The following is an 18,399-nucleotide window of genomic DNA, read 5'->3' as shown; positions in this document are numbered from 1 at the left end:
TCATCCTGAAACTAAATGGTCAGTTTAAAACACAACTGTTTACAAACTGATATTCTCAATCATTTCTTTCCGTGACTTTGGACATTCACTGCCTCCACTGTTATTGTACAGGCTGCTGCTGCTATCTTCAACCATAAATCGTTTGTATTTACTTCCCAGTAAACAATTTAAGCCTGCCTTTGATGTCTAATAATCAAACCTCACTGGCTTACTCACAGACAGTCTCCAAAACCAGTCATAGAATCCCTTCATTTTGCCTTAAATTTAAGCACACAGTCCCAAAACACAGTGAACTAAAAAAAACCCATCTGGTTCACTAATGCCCTTTATGGAAGGAAACTGCCAATCTTACCTCGTCTAGCCTACATGTGACTCCAGAACCACAGCAATATTGTTGATTCATAACTGCCCTCCGGACAATTGGGGATAGGCCATAGGTGCTGGCCTAGCCAACGACACTCCCATCCTGGGAATAAGTAATAATAAAAAAAAATCCAATAACATAAATTTGCTGAGCAAAGGTTTTAGGAGATAAAGGGTAAAGATGGCTCTGTGGATTTGCGTCATAGATTAGCTATGAGCTAATTGAATGAAAAGATGTGTCTCTGTTCCTGTGGGGAAACTAGCTAAATGATGTGGGTCACATTCTTGAGGATTTCTGTGCTGACCCATGATGTTCAAGAGAATACCTATAAAAATGGTATTAGTGGCTGTTCAAGAGAATACCTATAAAAATGTAACCCCTGTTGACTGAGGTTGGATGTGGTCTGTTAGTGCAGCAGACCTCTAACACCTCAGTCAAATGCCACTCCTCTTCATGTGGTAATCTCATTATTCAACTATGGTAGGTATCATCAGCTGTCCAGTGGCAGAGGTGAGAAGGGTAACTGAACAGGGACCAGATGTATGGACCCTTCAGGTATTTCCTATATCTAGTGGCTTCTTGAAGGAGATAGAGTCATAGAGATGCACAGCATGGAAACAGACCTTTCGGTCCATGCCAATCAGATATCCCAACCCAATCCAGTCCCACCTACCAGCACCCGGCCCATATCCCTCCAAACCCTTCCTATTCATATACCCATCCAAATATCTCTTAAATGTACCAGCCTCCGCCACTTCCTTTGGCAGCTCATTCCATACCATTACCACCCTCTGTGTGAAAAAGTTGCCCCTTAGGTTTCTTTTATATCTTTCCCCTCTCACCCTAAACCTCTAGCTTTGGACTCCCCGACCCCAGGGAAAAGACTTTGCCTATTTACCCTATCCATGCCCCTCATAATGTTGTAAACCTCTATAAAGTCACCCCTCTGTGGTTAAGGACTTTAAATGAATGGGGCAGGATGGTTTCTGTTATTCTCTATCTCTGTTCTTACATTCCATTTTAAGGTATAGAAACCATAAAATCATTTTGTAAGTATAATATACGGAGCTCAAATTCTCTGGATAATTGCCAAACCCTGTTACTAACTCTACTGTTTCTCTCTTGCCCTCTGACTCCTGTCACTCCCTAACAGTATGGAAGGAGGTGAATTGTTCAGCAGGATCCATGATCGAGGTGATCAAGCATTTACTGAGAGGGGTAAGTCATGGGGCACAACATTCAAAATAGTTTTGCTGTTGTCCTCAACACAATCTGTGACCTTTCCTCATTGCCAGGCAATTAACAGGCAAACGAACTGTGGTTATAAATATCGCACATCGGTGTCGATCAAGCCCAAGGGCACCGTTCTAGTTACCTCATAGTAGGAGGAATGTTACAGCCCTTTGTCAGATGCAGAGATGAATAACCAATTCCAGATCAGGATTTTATATTATCAGGAAAGGTTGAGGCAGTCTTGATTGTTTTAAACCAATGATGATCTTGGTTTCCAAGCGATTGAAAGGAAAGATGCAAAACAGGGACAAATTGTTCACTGCACTGGGTGCATCTGCATCAAGTACCCTGGGATGGATTTTAACAATTCAGAAATTAGATGGAAGGAGTAGCACCAGATTGAACCCTTTTTTATGAAGGTAAAGAAAGATACCGAGTTAGCTGACCTCCATGAAAAAGAGGTAGCAATAGGGAGACACAACAACGAGTGTTGCACCTCTAAATTTTGGTGAAAGGATTCAGCATTCCCTCTAGGTATATTTTGCCCAAACAGGGGTTAAGGTTAAATGTGCTTTATTCTACAGTTGCTGTTGATTGTATTTGGCTTGGAAGTTCTTAGTGTCCTCACGTACATTAAATGGGAAAAAAAACTGTCCCTCAATTGGTGTGTCATAAAACCAAGTAAATCTCTGAAATCTGATTACAAGTGAGACTCTAGAATCTGATGTAAGGATCCGACAAATAATTTAATGTGTTGTTTATCACTGTGGTTAAAGAATAATTTACTTGAAACCTGCAATATTTGAATAAGAATGGTCACCTGTCAAATGAACCCTATATTTCTTCCTTTGACAGAGGCCTCTGAAATAATGAGAGATATTGGGAGTGCTATTCAGTACCTCCATGCAATGAACATTGCTCACAGGGATGTTAAGGTAAGACCTGTGAATTCTCTGTCTTGAGTGGCTGCTTTGGTGAACATATTGCTGGGCTATCACAAAAGGCATTTACCATCGACTGATTTAAGCATTTAGTCATCGATATTTAATTCAAAATAAAGTAGATATTGAGAGGAAAATAGAGGCCTGGGCTGAGAGATACTATCAGGAAATATGAGGAGCTGGATGAGAGTGGAGGAAAACATAAATATACATAAATGATCTGAAAGAGGGCACTGGTGGTCTGATCAGTAATTTTACAGATGACATGAAGATTGGTGGAGTAGCAGAAAGCATAGAGGACTGTCAAAGAATATAGGAGAATATAGATAGACTGAAGAGTTGGGTGGAAAAGTGGCAGTGGGAGTTCAATCCAGGCAAATGTGAGGTGATGCATGTTGGAAGGTCTAATTCTAGAACAAACTACACTGTAAATGGATGAGCTTTGGGACAAATTGATGAGCAGCGTGATCTGGGAGTTCAAGTCCATTGTACCTTGAAGGTGGCTGCACAGCTGGATAGAGTGGTCAAGAAGGCATTTAGTATGCTTGCCTTCATTGGATGGGGTAATGAGTATAAGAGCTGGCAGGTCATGTTAAAATTGTACAAGACATTGGTTTGGCCGCATTTAGAAGGCTGTGTCTAGTTCTGGTTACCACATTACCAAAAGGATGTGGACACTTTGGAGAGGGTGCAGAGAAGATTTATGAGGATGTTGCCTGGTATGGAAGGTGCTAGCATGAAGAGGGGTTGAGTAGGTTAGGTTTGTTTTAATTAGAAAAAAGGAGATTGAGAGGGGACCTGACTTGAGGTCTACAAAATCATGAAGGGTATAGACAGGGTAGATTAAAGACAAATTTTTCCCAGGGTGAGGGATTCAATAACGAGAGGTCATGCGCTCAAGGTGAGAGGAGAAAAGTTTAAGGGGGATACACGTGGAAAGTACTTTACACAGAGGGTGGTGGGTGCCTGGAATATGTTGCCAGTAGTAGAGGCATCTGGATGGATGCATGAGTAGGTGGGGAGCAGAGGGATACGGATCCTTAGGAATTGGGCAATAGGTTTAGACAGTGGATTTGGATTGGCACAGGCTGGGAGGGCCGAAGGGCCTATTTCTGGGCTTTAAATTTTCCCTTCTTTGTTCTAAAACACTTGAGTAAAGGAGGTGGACTGGAGTGCAAAGGTGGGAAAGTGGCAAATTAGGAAGAAAATGATATATTGCATTAACCTATTGCTTTTCATTACTGCAAGAAGTTTAAAAATGTTTTGCAGCCATTGAAATACCTATTTGAAATGGAGCTACTGTAGTGTAAAAAAACGTGGCAACCAGTTTCCGCACGGCCAGATCTCAATGAAATGATGACCACATAGTCTGTTTTAGCGATGCTGCTTGAACAATGAATATTGTGCAGGACAGCATGGACAACACTCCTGACCTGATGCCAGGATCTTCTATGTCCACATAAGGATGAGGGCAGGTGAGGTGTTGGTTTAACCTCTCATCCAAAAGCTGGAAGCTCTGGCATTGCAGCACATCCTCAGCACTGCACTGGAGGGTTGGCCTGGATTTTGCGCTAAAGTCTGTACAGTAGACTGTACAACCTGATCTGTACAGTAGAATTTGAGCCCACAATCAGTGGGAGGTAACCAAAAGGATATGTCATATTGCAAAGGACAGTTAAGAATAAGCTTTCGCAGTATGACAATGTTTGAGATGTAAAATCGGGCCATTTAGCCCTTTAAGTCTATTATGCTGCCAGTTCCAATTTTGAATATCAAATCTCTTTTCATGACCCTTTAAGTACTTGAAGTGTTGAATTCACAAACCTGTTGTGGGTGATGTTGGTTGAGGCAGTGTTGGGGTATTCAGTTAGCTCATGGACTTGGCTCTAATCATTGCTTAAAGATGCTTGTATTCTGATCAGAAGTTAAATGTTTTAAAAAGTCTTTCTAGCTTCTCAATGCTCTGAATATTATGGTGTCTGTATTTAAATTCACTTACTCCAAATCCCATGTAACCATAGGCACATGCTCATTGGCCTAGGTTGGTTCTTGATCCAGCAACACTTCAAATGTAAAACTAAGATCTTTGATTCAAAACCCCCTCCTTAGCCTCACCTGTCTCTATCTGTGTAACTTCCTTTCAATCTCGACAACTTTCTGCGAAGCCTTCCAACTCTTGCTACCTGCACATTCCCACTTTTGTTTAACCTACCATTGGCAGTGGATTCTCCAGCTTCCAAATTCTAAGCTCTGAATTTCCCTTCCTTAACCTGTTGTACCTTCTGTTTCTTTTAAGATGGAACATAGAAGTGGGATGAGACCATTTTGGGCCTTTAAACCCAGTCCATCATTCAGTAAGACCATGGTTGATCTGGATGTGGCCTCAGTTCTATTTTCAAGTCAGCTCCCCCAAAATCCCTGAGCACCTTGTTGATCGAAAATTAGTTCACCACAGCCTTGAATAAATTTAAAGACCCTACTACTTTCCGACCGTAGGAATTTCATATTCCCAACAAACCTCAAAACAATTTCTTATCTCTGTCTTAAAACAGAGACTTTGTTATCCTTAAACCATTTACCTTAATTTTAGTCTTTGCATAAGAGGAAATATTCTCCTGGTATCCACCCTCCAATAGATCTTTGTTTCAGGAAGATCACCTTTCATTCTTCTAAAGCTGAAAGGTTTAACAGCTTTGACTTCTACCCATTCTCCATAAGTTAAGTCCTTCATCCCAGGAATGAATTGAGTGAACCTTCTTTGAATCACTTCTGAAGCGATTTTTCAAATTTTCCCAAGTGAGGAGACCTAAACTCTATACGTGGTTCTTACCAATGCTCATAAAAGCTGCAATCTAACTTCTTTACTTTTCATATTCAATTCTCCTTACAATAACAAACGTTCCATATTAGCCAGTTTTGAGAAGATTTGTAGCTCAGGTTGAGGTTCTGGATGTAAGTTTACTTGCTGAGCTGGAAGGTTTGTTTTCAGAAGTTTCGTCACCATACCATGTAAAATCAGTGAGCCTCCTGTGAAGCACTGGTATTAATGATCCACTTTCTATTTATGTGTTTACGTTTCCTTGGGTTGGTGATGTCATTTCCTGTTTTTTCTCTCCCAGGGTGGTAAATGGGGTCAAGGTCGATGTGTTTGTTGATAGAGTTCCGGTTGGAATGCCATGCTTCTAGGAATTCTCGTGCATGTCTTTGTTTGGCTTGTCCCTAGGATGGATGTGTTGTTCAAGTCGAAGTGGTGTCCTTCCTCATCTGTATGTCAGAATACTAGTGAGAGTGGGTCATGTCTTTTTGTGGCTAGTTGGTGTTGATGTATCCTGGTGGTTAGTTTTCTGCCTGTTTGTCCAATGTAGTGTTTGTTACAGTTCTTGCAAGGTATTTTGTAAATGACATTAGTTTTGCTTGTTGTCTGTATAGGGTCTTTCAAATTCATTAGCTGCTGTTTTAGTGTGTTGGTGAGTTTGTGGGCTTCCATGATGCCAAGGGGTCGGAATAGTCTGGCAATCATGTTTGAGATGTATTTGATGTCGGGGAGCGTGGCTAGGGTTTCTGGAGAGCGTTTTGTCTGCTTGTTTGGGTTTGTTGCTGAGAAATCGTCTGGCTGTATTCATTTGGTACCCGTTCTTTTTGAATACACTGTCTAGGTGATTTTCCTCTATTCTTCATAGTCCTCGGTGTTTCAGTGTGTGTTGGCTCATTTGAAATAATGTTCTAATGCAGCTTCATTTGTGGGTGTTGGGATGATTGCTTCTGTCGTTAAGTATTTAGTCCGTCTGTGGACGCAGGTTTGAAGTTCTCTACTGTGACATCAAGGAATGGCAGTTTGTTGTTGTTTTCCTCCTCTTTAGTGAATTTTATGCCTGTAAGGATATTATTGATGGTCTTGAAGGTTTTCTCTAATTTGTTTCATTTAATGATGACAAAAATATCATCCACGCAGTGGACCTAATGTTTGGGTTCGATGTTTGGCAGAGTGGTTTGTTCGAGTCTCTGCATTACTGCCTCTGCTAAGAACTCTGATATGGAGCCTCTTAACCACACTCTGAGAAAAAGAGCGGCAAATGTTATCGCCAACCCAAGGAAACCTAAACACATCAATAGGTCACAACACCAGTACTTCACTGGAGGCTGACTGATGATACCGAGTATGGTGACTAATCTTCTGAAAATGAACCTTCAACATCAGTGAGCAAACTTACATCTTAATTTTAAGTAGTATATTGCTTTTGTACTCTTTAAGCCTAAGTAGACCAGTTCAATTAACCCATGTCATACTCCAGCTGGCAAATGGTTGTCCATTTGACCAACCTATATCCTTTTGCACGCTCATCCTTTCTGCTTTTGAGGACAGTAGATTTCTTTTCCGACAGGGCAGTATTGAACTAGATGGGTTTTTAGGACAACCAACAGTGATGACATGGTCACCATTAGTCCACCCTTTTGAACCCAGACTTTTATTGAATTCGAATTTCACCATCTGGACTGATGGGATACAAGCTCAAGTTCCTGGAATGTTAGCATGGAGTTCTGGGAAACTAGTTCAGTGACATTACTACTATGCCACTATCTCCTTTTTAAACCTGAGTTGTCATGATTGTTCAGTTCTCTGAATAATCCCATTGATAAGACACAAATCTTATTTTCCAAGACATGCAGCCCTACTTCAGTATTACACAAACTAGTTGTGAAGGATGTGAAAGTTGTGCAGGCAAGATATTAAAATGAGCCCACATCTGCCTGATCTAGTGGATGTTAATGATGTTCAAAAAAGATCGGGGAGTTGTTCCGCTGCTTCAGTATCACTCTCCCCTCGATCAACACCAAAACTGGCAGTCTGGTTTTGTGGTTATTGATAGCTATATGCAGAATGATGCTGTGTTTGCACTTAATGCTTAGAACATAGAACATTACAGCGCAGTACAGGCCCTTCAGGCCTCTGTTACACCAACCTGTGGAACCAATCTGAAGCCCATCTGTTCTATGCTATTCCATTTTCATCCATATGTTTATCCAATGACCATTTTAAATGACCTTAAAGTTGGTGAGTCTACTACTGTTGCAGGCCTGGAGTTCGACGCCCCTACCACTGAGTAAAGAACCTACCTCTGACATCTGGCGTATATCTATCACCCCTCAATTTAAAGCTATGTCCCCTTGTGGTAGCCATCACCATCTGAGGAAAACAGCAATCACTGTCCTCCCCATCTAACCCTCTGATTATCTTGTATGTCTCAATTAAGTCACCTCTCAATCTCCCTAATAAAAACATCCTCAAATCCCTCAGCTTTTCCTCATAAGATGTTCCCTCCATACCGGGCGACATTCTAGTAAATCTCCTCTGAACCCTTTCTAAAGTTTCCACATCCTTCCTATAATGCGGTGACCGGAACTGTATGCAATGTTCCAAGTGTGGCCGCACTAGAGTTTTCTACAGCTGCGGCATGACCTCGTGGCTCCAAAACTTAATCCTTCGACCAATAAAAGCAAACACATCGTATGCCTTCTTAACAACCCTATCAACCTGGGTGGCAACTTTCAGGGATCTATGTACATGGATACAGAAATCTCTCTGCTTGTCTACACTGCCAAGAATCTTACCGTTAACCCAGTACTCTTTATTCCTGTTGCTCCTTCCAAAGTGAATTATCTCTCACACTTTTCCACATTAAACTCCATTTGCCACCTCCCAGCCCAGTTCTGCAGCTTATCTATGTCCCTCTGTAACTTACAACCTCCTTCGGCACTATCCACAACTTTACCGACCTTAGTGTCATCAGCAAATTTACTAACCCATCTTTCTACGCCCTCATTCAGGTCATTTATAAAAATGACAAATAGCAGTGGACCTAAAACAGATCCTTGCGATATACCACTAGCAACTGAACATTTCCCATCAACCAGCACCCTCTTTCAGCTAGCCAGCTTCTGATCCAAACTGCTAAATCACCCTCAATCCCATGCCTCCATATTTTGTGCAATAGCCTACCATGGGGAAACTTATCAAACACCTTACTGAAATCCAAATATACCACATCAACCGCTTTACCCTCATACAACTGTTTGGTCACCTTTTCAAAGAACTCAATAAAGTTTGTGAGGCATGACCTACCCTTCACAAAACCGTGTTGGCTATCCCTAATCAACCTATTCCTTTCTAGATGATTATAAATCCTACCTCTTATAACCTTTTCCAACACTTTACCTACAACCAAAGCAAGGCTCATTGGTCTATAATTTCCAAGGTTGTCTCTACTCCCCTTCTTGAACAAGGGAACATCTTTGCTATCTCCAGTCTTCTGACACTATTCCTGTAGACAATGACGACATAAAGATCAAAGCCAAAGGCTCTGCAATCTCCTCCCTGGCTTCCCAGAGAATCCTAGGATAAATCCCATCTGGCCCAGGGGACTTATCTATTCTCACACTTTTCAGAATTGTTAACACCACCTCCTTGTGAACCTCAATCCCATCTGGTCTAGTAGTCTGTATCGCCTTGACAACATTGTCTTTTTCCAGAGTGAATACCAACGAAAAATATTCATTTATCATTTCTCCTATCTCCTCTGACTCCACGCACAACTTCCCACTACTGCCTTTGGCCCTAATCTTACTCTATTCATTCTTTTATTTCTGATATACCTATAGAAAACTTTAGGTTTTCCCTGATCCTATCTGCCAACAACTTCTCTGTCCCCTCCTGGCTTTTCATAATTCTCTCTCTTTAGATCTTTCCTGGCTAACTTGTAACTCTCAAGCACCCTAACTGAGCCTTCACTTCTCATCCTAACATAAGACACCTCCTTCATCTTGACAAGAGATTCAACTTCTTTAGTAAACCATGCCTCCCTCGCTTGACCACTTCCTCCTCACCTGGCAGGTACACACTTATCAAGGACACACATTTCAATTGTGCCCATCCTATGCATCCTAAATCTTGCCTAATCGCTTCATAATTGCCTTTCCCCCAGCTATAACTCTTGCCCTGCGATATATACCTATCCCTTTCCATCATTAAATATTATATTGTGGTCACTATCACCAAAGTGCTCACCTACCTCCAAATCTAACACCTGGCCAGATTCATTACCCTGTATCAAATCCAATGTGGCCTTGTCCCTTGTTGGCCTGTCTACATACTGTCAGGAAACGGTCCTGCACACATTGGACAAAAACTGTCCCATTTAAAATACTCAAGCTGTAGTATTTCCAGTCAATATTTGGAAAGTTGAAGTGCCCCATAACAACTACCCTGTTACTCTCACTCCTATCCAGAATCATCTTTGCTATCTTTTCCTCTACATCTCTGGAACTATTCGGAGGCCTATAGAAAACTTCGAACAAGGTGACCTCATCTTTCCTGTTTCTAACCTCAGCCCATACTACCTCAGTAGACGAGTACTCAAATGTCTTTTCTGCCACCATAATACTATCCTTGACTAACAATGCCACACCTCCCCCTGTTTTACCATTTTCTTGGTTCTTACTGAAACATCTAAATCCCGGAACCTGCAACAACCATTCCTGTCCCTGCTCTACCCATGTCTCCGAAAAGGCCACAACACTGAATTTCCAGGTACAATCCATGCTGCAAGTTCACCCACCTTATTATGGATGCTTCTGGCAATGAAGTAGACACACTTCAAACCACCTGGTGAACTCTGGCGACCTTGGAATCATATTTATGACCTCACTGCTCTCAACCTTCTGGATGCTGGAATTACAATTTAGGTTCCCATCCCCCTGCTGAATTAGTTTAAACCCAACCAAAGAGCATTAGCAAATTTCCACCCCAGGATATTGGTACCCCTCTGGTTCAGGTGTAGACCATCCTGTTTGTAGAGGTCCCACCTACCCCAGAATGAGCCCCACTTATCCAGGTATCTGAAACCCTCCCTCCTGCACCATCCCTTTAGTAATGTGTCAACTCCTCTCTCTCCCTATTCCTGGCCTTGCCAGCACATGTCATGGGCAACAAACCACAGATAACCACGGTTTGTTCTAGCTCTCAGCTTCCACCCTAGCTCCCTGAATTGCTGCCTTAAATTCCCATCCCTTTTTCTACCAAAGTCGTTAGTGTCAATGTGGACCATGACTAGGGGCTGCTTCCCCTCCCCCTCAAGGGCCCTAAAAACATGATCCGAGACATCAGAACCCTGGCATCTGGGAGGCAACACACCAACAGTGAGTTTCTCTCATTCCCACAGAATCTCCTATCTGTCCACTTAACTATGGCGCCGCCCAATGACTAATGTTCTGCTCCTCTCTCCACTTCCCTTCTGAGCAACAGGACCAGACTCTGTGCTAGAGACCTGTACCCCATGGTAAGTCACCCCCCCCCCCGCTTGTACATGTACATGTTTAATGTCGTTGCCGAATTCTGCTATTTGATTTGTTTTCTTCGTCAAACAAGAAATCTCCTTGAAACCTTTAACTTTTGTTTGAATTTTACAGCCAGAAAATCTGTTGTATACGTCGAAAGATGTGAATGCGATCCTCAAGCTCACGGATTTTGGATTTGCTAAAGAAACAACACTTCACAACTCTCTAGCAACACCGTGCTACACGCCGTATTATGTTGGTCAGTATCTAGAGCATTCTTCCCTTGCTTCCTTTTGTGCATATCTGTCAAAAGATTACTGTAACTAACCAGAAACAAGACAACCAGTGAGCAACAGCATTTGGTCATCAACTACTGACATTTTGAGACTCCTTGAGCTTAAGGGGCAAGACCTCCAGTGTTCACAATCAGTGTTGCGCAGGGTTAAATTAAAACTCCCTTCTGAGCAACACTGTAGGAATACCTCTACATAGGCTATAGTGCTTCAAGACGACCTCTGATTCTGCACAAGGTATCTGCTGCAATGGGAAAGAGCTTTTTCACCTAGCCAACTTTGTGGTCCAGATCTCCATGGCATCGCAATTGCTTAGGTTGTGATTCTGGAAGTCATGTCTGTATTGACGCCAGCGGAGGTTGTGGGTCAGTAAGAATCCCATTTGCATAGAAGTGGTGAACGAAGTGTCATTTAAGATACGTGTACAGCATGATAAAGCTTTTCCATACAGTACAAAAATAATAAGTCAAATGTGTGTTTGTGGCTGTGAAGTGTTTTTGGCCCTGCATGGCCTCAGCATGGACATCCAGCATCGGGGTGATTCCAGAGATCCTAGCCTTGAGGTAAAGCTCAGTGTGGTCTAGAGGCTAGGTGCCAATATAGACTGAGTTGGAAAGATTGTTATTCTGAATCTTTTATTTATTTCTTTTTCTAATTTAACCCTATGATCTGTAATGCTGGACTAAGTAGTTCTTTATTTTTCTAATTTTCTTTCCCTAAGAATTTGTGTTTAAGAATCTGTACCAGGTACTTTTGTATCTAAGATGGTGACGTGAGTGGCAACTTGGAAACTTTTCACTGTTCTCATTTGACAAAATGTGACAATAAAGCTAATTCTAAGATCACAGAATTTGCATCTGTATCATGAACTTTTTCTTGCTCTGGATTTAAAATTATGGGCAACATGGTGGCACAGCGGTTAGCATTGCTGCCTCACAGTGCCAGAGACCCGGGTTCAATTCCCACCTCAGGCGATTCTCTGTGTGGAGTTTGCACATTCTCCCCGTGTCTGCGTGGGTTTCCTCCTGGTGCTCCGGTTTCCTCCCACAGTCCAAAGATGTGCAGGTCAGGTGAATTGGCCATGCTAAATTGCCCGTAGTGTTAGGTGAAGGGGTAAATTTAGGGGAATGGGTCTGGGTGGGTTACGCTTCGGCGGGTCGGTGTGGACTTGTTGGGCCGAAGGGCTTGTTTCCACACTGTAGGGAATCTAATCTAATCTAATCTTGGTTTCGTCAAGTATTGGATTAGTGAGTGACTGCTGAAAAACTAGCTTCTTTTCAGCTCCTCTTTTCAACCAGTTTTTCAAGCGTTTGTTTCCAGCTGTTTGATGTCATTCACAACAACAAAAACAGAAATTGCTGGAAAAAACCTGCCAGGTCTGGTAGCATCTGTGCAAACAACGTGGAATGCTAACTCTACTTTGTCTCCACAGATGTTGCCAGACCTGCCAGGTTTTTCCAGCAATTTATTTTTGTTTCTGATTCCCATCAGCTGTCGTTTTATTGTTCTTTGTTCTTGGTATGTTTAATGACCATACCAAACCGAGGGAGAGAACGGTAGTTTACTGTTTTCCGAGTACAGTTCACATTGTGGTCTAGTCCTTTGTCAGTCAAATGGATCACCTAGTGTTGTCACTAACCTGGCATTTGTCCAAAAATGCCCTAAGTTGTCTCAGTTCTTGCAGACACAAATCTGACCTGTCTTTCAGATGAGGACTTGGCTTCGCTCAGCACGAACATATCATTTTAGCAACCTCCCAGTGATAAGGGAAAAACCATGTGGGACCAAGCACATTGCTGAGTTGGACCAAAGATCATATTTGATTGGCTGATATTTGATCCTCCCCAGGATGTTTAACTGCTCTGGATATACTGCAAAAGGTCAACTTCTCAACAATCCTATCTATTAATGTCCCAGGCAGTCTCAAGGGATTTTGCCGTAACACCATGCAATGTTTATATAATACATCCTATAATTATAATGGTGCACAATGCAACATCTCGATATAGCGTTCCATAGAGTATTATATTTTCACTTTGCTACAATATCTAACCATGTATGGGTGCTTATGATAAAGGAACAGCAATAACACGGTTGACTTTAATCTGCATATAAATTTGAAAAGTCAGATTGGCAGCAGTAGCCTGGATGAGGAGTTCATGGAATGATTTTGATGTCGTTGCTTGGAGCATTAATTTAGGATCGGACCAGAGAGCAGGTTATATTACACTTGGCATTGTGTAATGTGACAAGATTGATTAATTAATAAAGGCACTCTGTTAGTCTAAGGGATAGATCAATAGAGACACAGTGGCACATGTTTAAGGGGATATTTCTGAATATGTACTTTCTCGACAAACTTTCCTATCTGCGGCTAATTAAAGGAATTTGAGAACTTGAGGAAAAACAGTTAACTGTACAAAGCCTGTCAGATTTATCATAGATTTATCACAAAATCCCCACAGTGTGGAAACAGGCCATTTGGCCCAATAAGTCCACACCGACCCTCTGAAGAGCATCCCACCCAGACCCACACCCCCATCCCATTACTCTACATTACATTTCACCTGACTAATGGACCTAACCCACACATCCCTGAACACTATGAGCAATTCTGCATGACCCAGATAGACTTCATCCCAGGGTCTTAAAAGAGGTCTTAATGAGGCTGTAGATGATTTTTGTTATTCTTCCAAAATTTCCTCACCTGCACATCTTCGGAATGTGGAAGGAAACTAGAGCAGACACGGGGAGATTATTTGATCAGAATATTTAAAAAATGGCAGAAAATTACTGAAATGTTAATCAGGAGGAAGAAATTAGTGTTTGAGAGGAAGCTAGCTGGGAATATAAAAGTGGATAGCAAGACTTTCTATAGGTATTTAGGAAAAGGGTAAGTAAGCTGAATGTCAGTCCTCTAGAGAGTAAAAATGAAAAAAAATTGTAGCCAATAAGGAAATAGCAGACAAAATGAACAAATACTTTTCTTCTGTCTTCACTGTAGAGAATATTAAAAACATCTCTGTAATAGCTGGAAATCAGGAGCTGGAAGGGAGAGAGGAACTTTGTGAAATAACAATAGCAAAGAATGCAGTACGAAACAAGTTGTGGGTTTCGCAAATATTTGGATCCGGATGGACTTCATACCAGGATCTTAAAAGAGGTGGCTGAATGAAGCTGTAGATGGCTAGTGTGTCATTCTTCCAAACTTCCCAAGATTCAGGGGAGGTTCAAATGGTTTGGAAAGTAGTGGATGTTGACAAAAGAAGGAAGGCAGAAAACACAAACCTATAGGCTAATTAGCATATTATGTCTGTTAAAAGTGATCATTACAAAGGTTATAGCTACGTACTTAAAGTTCAAAATAATTGGAAGAATCGGCAAGGCTTTGTCAAAGGGCGATCGTGTTTAATTAACTTATTGGAATTCTTTAAAGGAGTAACATTGATGTAGTTAAAACAAAAAGGAGCTGATAGATATACTAATCTTGGATTTCCAAAAGGCATTTGATAAAGTGCCACAAAAGCTATTGCAGAAAATAAAAGTTCATACTATAGGGGGGTAACATTTTCCTTGGGAAAGCAGATTGTTTTCTGACAGCTATCCAGAGTGTGCACATAAATGAGTCCTTGATGTGTTCGCCAGGATGTGATGGATGGTGGTGGGGTCTGTGCTGGGGCCTCAACATTTTATGATATTTATGAATGACTTGTGTGAGGGGAGTAAAGGCATGGTAGTTAAATTTACAGACAAGACCAAGAGCGATACAGATGTATGTTGTGCAGAAGACATACGGAAGTTGTAAATGAAAAATAGGTTGAGACAATGGACAAAGTTCTGGCAAATGGATTATAATGTGGAAAAATGTTTACTTGGCAGGAAGAATAGGAAAACAATATTACCTAAATGAGAATTCCAAGCTACAAAGGGATTTAGGTGTGCTAGTGTATGAATGACAAAAATTGGTGGGTTGCTATCCTTTGATTATGAAGGGAATTGACCATAAATTCAGGATGTTATGCTCTGGTAATGCAGGGTATTAGCAAAACTAAGAACAAAGAAATTTACAGCACATGAACAGACCCTTCAGTCCTCCAAGCCTGTGCTGATCTAGATCCTCTATCTAAACCTGTCGCCTATTTTCCAAGGATCTGTATCCCTCTGCTCCCTGCCCATTCATGTACCTGTCTAGGTACATGTTAAATGACACTAACGTTTCCGCCTCTACCACCTCTGCTGGCAACATGTTCCAGGTATCCATCACCCTCTGCATAAAGAACTTTCCATGCATATCTCCCTTAAACTTTTCCCCCCTCATTTTAAACTCATGGCCCCTAGTAATTGAGTTGCACACTCTGGGAAACAGCTTCTTGCTATCCATCCTGTCTATACCTCTCATGATTTTGTAGACCTCAGTCAGGTACCCCCCACAACCTCTGTGTTTTTAATGAAAATAATCCTAATCTACTCAACTTCTCTTCAGAGCTAGCGCCATCCAGACCAAGCAACATTCTGGTGAACCTCCTCTGCATCCTCTCCAAAGCAACCACATCCTTTTGGTAATGTGGCGACCAGAACCGCACACAATATTCCAGATGTGGCTGAACCAAAGTCCTATACAACTGTATCATGGCCTGTCGACTCTTGTACTCAATATCCCTTCCGATGAAGGAAAGCATGGCATTTGCCGCCTTGTCCACTCAACTAACCTGCGTTGCCACCTTCTGGAACAATGGACCTGAACACCCAAATCTCTTTGTACATCAACTTTCCTCAGAACTTTTCCATATACTATATGGTTCATTCTTGAATTTGATCTTCCAAAATGCATCACCTCGCATTTGCTTGAATTGAACTCCATCTGCCATTTCTCCAAGCTATCTATGTTCTCCTGTATTCTCTGACAGTCCCCTTCACTATCTGCTACTCCACCAATCTTAGTGTCATCTGCAAACTTGCTAATCAATCCTCCGGATCACTTATGTATACCACAGACAACAGTGGTCCCAGCACGGATCTCCATGAAACACCACTGGTCACAGTTCTCCATTTTGAGAAGCTCCCTTCCACTACTACTACTCTGCCTCCTGATGTCCAGCCAGTTCTTTATCCATCCAGCTAGTACATCCTGGACCTCCAACAACTTCACTTTTTCCATTTGGAATACTGTAAGCAGTTTTGGTCTCCTTATTTAAGAAAGAGTGTAAATGCTTTGAAGGTAGTTCAGAAGAGGTTTGTTAGATTGATACCTGGAGTGAGTGGGTTGTCTTGATGAAAGTTTGGACAGAGTGGATTTGCTTCCACTAGAGCTTAGAAAAGTGAGGGGTGACTTGGTTGAAGTGAATAAGAGTGAATGGTCTTAACAAAGTGAACATTGAAAGGATGTTTCCTCTTGAGGGCAAGTTCAGAACTAGGAGTTACACTTTTAAAATTAGGAGTTGCCCTTTCAGGACAGATGAGAATTCTTTTCTTCCCTGAGGGTTGTGTAACTTTGAAACTTCATGTCTCCGAAGGTAATGGAGATAGGGATATTGAATTTTTTAAGACAAAATTGGATGGATTCTTGTTAGGCAAGGGAAGCAGGGGAATCAAAGGTTATCTAGAGTAGATGTGTATGATCTACCATGATCTTATTGAATGGTAGAGCAGGCTGTAGGGGCAGGATGGCCTGCTTTTGTTTTTGTTTCATTTATATGTTGAATGTGGCTTCTATCTTAATTCTCGGACAGCCTTTGATGAGGGAACAGCATAATGATATATCCGTTCCCCTTAATGATTTTCTTTATATTCAGGCATGGGTTTTGGGCTTTGGCTAAGCCAGCATTTATTGCAGATCCCTAATTATCCTGCAGAAATTGGTGTGAGCTGTCGTCTTGAACCATTGGTGTCCTTTGGATGGAGGAACATCCCCGGCGCTATTAAGAAGAGAGTTCCAGGATTTTCACCTAGTGACAGGAAGGATTGGTAATGTAATGTCAAATTGGGGCAGTTTGTGACTTGGAGAAGAACTTGTAGGTGGAGGTGTTTCCACACACCTGCCCATGTTCTTCTAGATCTTCTAGACATCACAGCCTTGTAGATGGTATACAGGCATTGGGGATATAGGAAGGAAGTTATTTGCCACAGAATGCCAGCGTCTGTCCACCTCTTACAGTCACGTATATCTGTCTACTCTGGTTCAGTTTCAAATCAATGGTAACCCCCAAGATGTTGAAAATGTGGGATTCATCAATAGGAATTCCATTGAATTTCAAGAGCTGTTGTTAGATTCCCTCTTGTTGGAGATGGTCATTGTCCATCACTTGTTTGGTGTGAATATTATTTACTACTAATCAGTCCAAGCCTGGTAAATTAATAGGTCTTGCTGCAAATGGAAGCAGGCTGCTTCGGTATCTGAAAAATGTGTTGCTGGAAAAGCGCAGACCTGCTGCGCTTTTCCAGCAACACATTTTTCAGCTCTGATCTCCAGCATCTGCAGTCCTCACTTTCTTCTGCTTCAGTATCCGAAGAGTTGTGAATGGTGCTGCTATTGTGCAATCATTAGCAAACATTCCCATTTCTTCCTTCTTTCATAAAGTCAGGTCAATGATGAAGCAGCTGAAGATGGGCCTAGGATACTACCCTGAGTAACTCCTGCACTGATGTCCTGGCATTGAGATGATTGACCTCCAACAGCCATTATCCATTTTCCTACTGAAAATGATTCCAACCATTGGAGAACTTTCCCCTGATTCCTGTTGACCACAGTTTTGCAAGCAAACCTTGATGCCATGCTAGGTCAAATGCAGCCTTAATGTCAGGGATAGTCTCTCTCACCTTGCCTCTGGAATTCAGTTCTCTTGTTCATGTTTGAACCAGGGCATAATAAGGTCAAGAACTGACAGCCCCTAGGAATATAGTTTTATTTTCTAATCTGTTTGGTTGCTGTTGCCCTGAATCGCTGCTCATACTTTCACATGTTCACCATAGCTCCAGAGGTTCTGGGTCCTGAGAAATATGACAAGTCGTGTGATATGTGGTCCCTGGGAGTGATCATGTACATTCTGTAAGTAGCTTCTTCATTCATCTCCATTGCTCCTCTGTAACTGCCCCTCTGTAATTTCCTCCACTATTCTCTATGAATCTATGGCCACTTGTTATATCAATGCAATGTGGCAGACAGTTCATTTGCTAAGTAGCAAACTTTAATCAGGACAATCCAGTGATCCAAAATGTTCTGTTGAAATTTGTGATAGTT

The 18,399-nt window shown here is 41.8% G+C and overlaps 1 protein-coding gene across 3 annotated transcripts in view; it reads left to right on the top strand.

Annotated features, from left to right (window-relative positions):
* Positions 1–18,399, top strand: part of LOC122559149 (MAP kinase-activated protein kinase 3-like) — a 111,882-nt gene that overhangs the window by 81,541 nt on the left and 11,942 nt on the right. For 2 of the 3 annotated variants that reach the window (XM_043708505.2, XM_087994518.1), the window contains exons 3-6: positions 1,518–1,582; positions 2,453–2,532; positions 11,002–11,128; positions 18,132–18,207. In XM_043708505.2, coding sequence (XP_043564440.1) covers positions 1,518–1,582; positions 2,453–2,532; positions 11,002–11,128; positions 18,132–18,207 — 348 coding nt within the window. The remainder of the gene's footprint in view (positions 1–1,517; positions 1,583–2,452; positions 2,533–11,001; positions 11,129–18,131; positions 18,208–18,399) is intronic. The other variant, XM_043708509.2, reaches the window with a different exon arrangement.

Source organism: Chiloscyllium plagiosum, unplaced genomic scaffold (genome assembly GCF_037043375.1).
Source record: "Chiloscyllium plagiosum isolate Xiang-an unplaced genomic scaffold, Cpla_swu_hap1 HiC_scaffold_14, whole genome shotgun sequence".
NCBI lineage: Eukaryota > Metazoa > Chordata > Chondrichthyes > Orectolobiformes > Hemiscylliidae > Chiloscyllium > Chiloscyllium plagiosum.
This window is presented reverse-complemented; position numbering and strand designations above follow the sequence as displayed.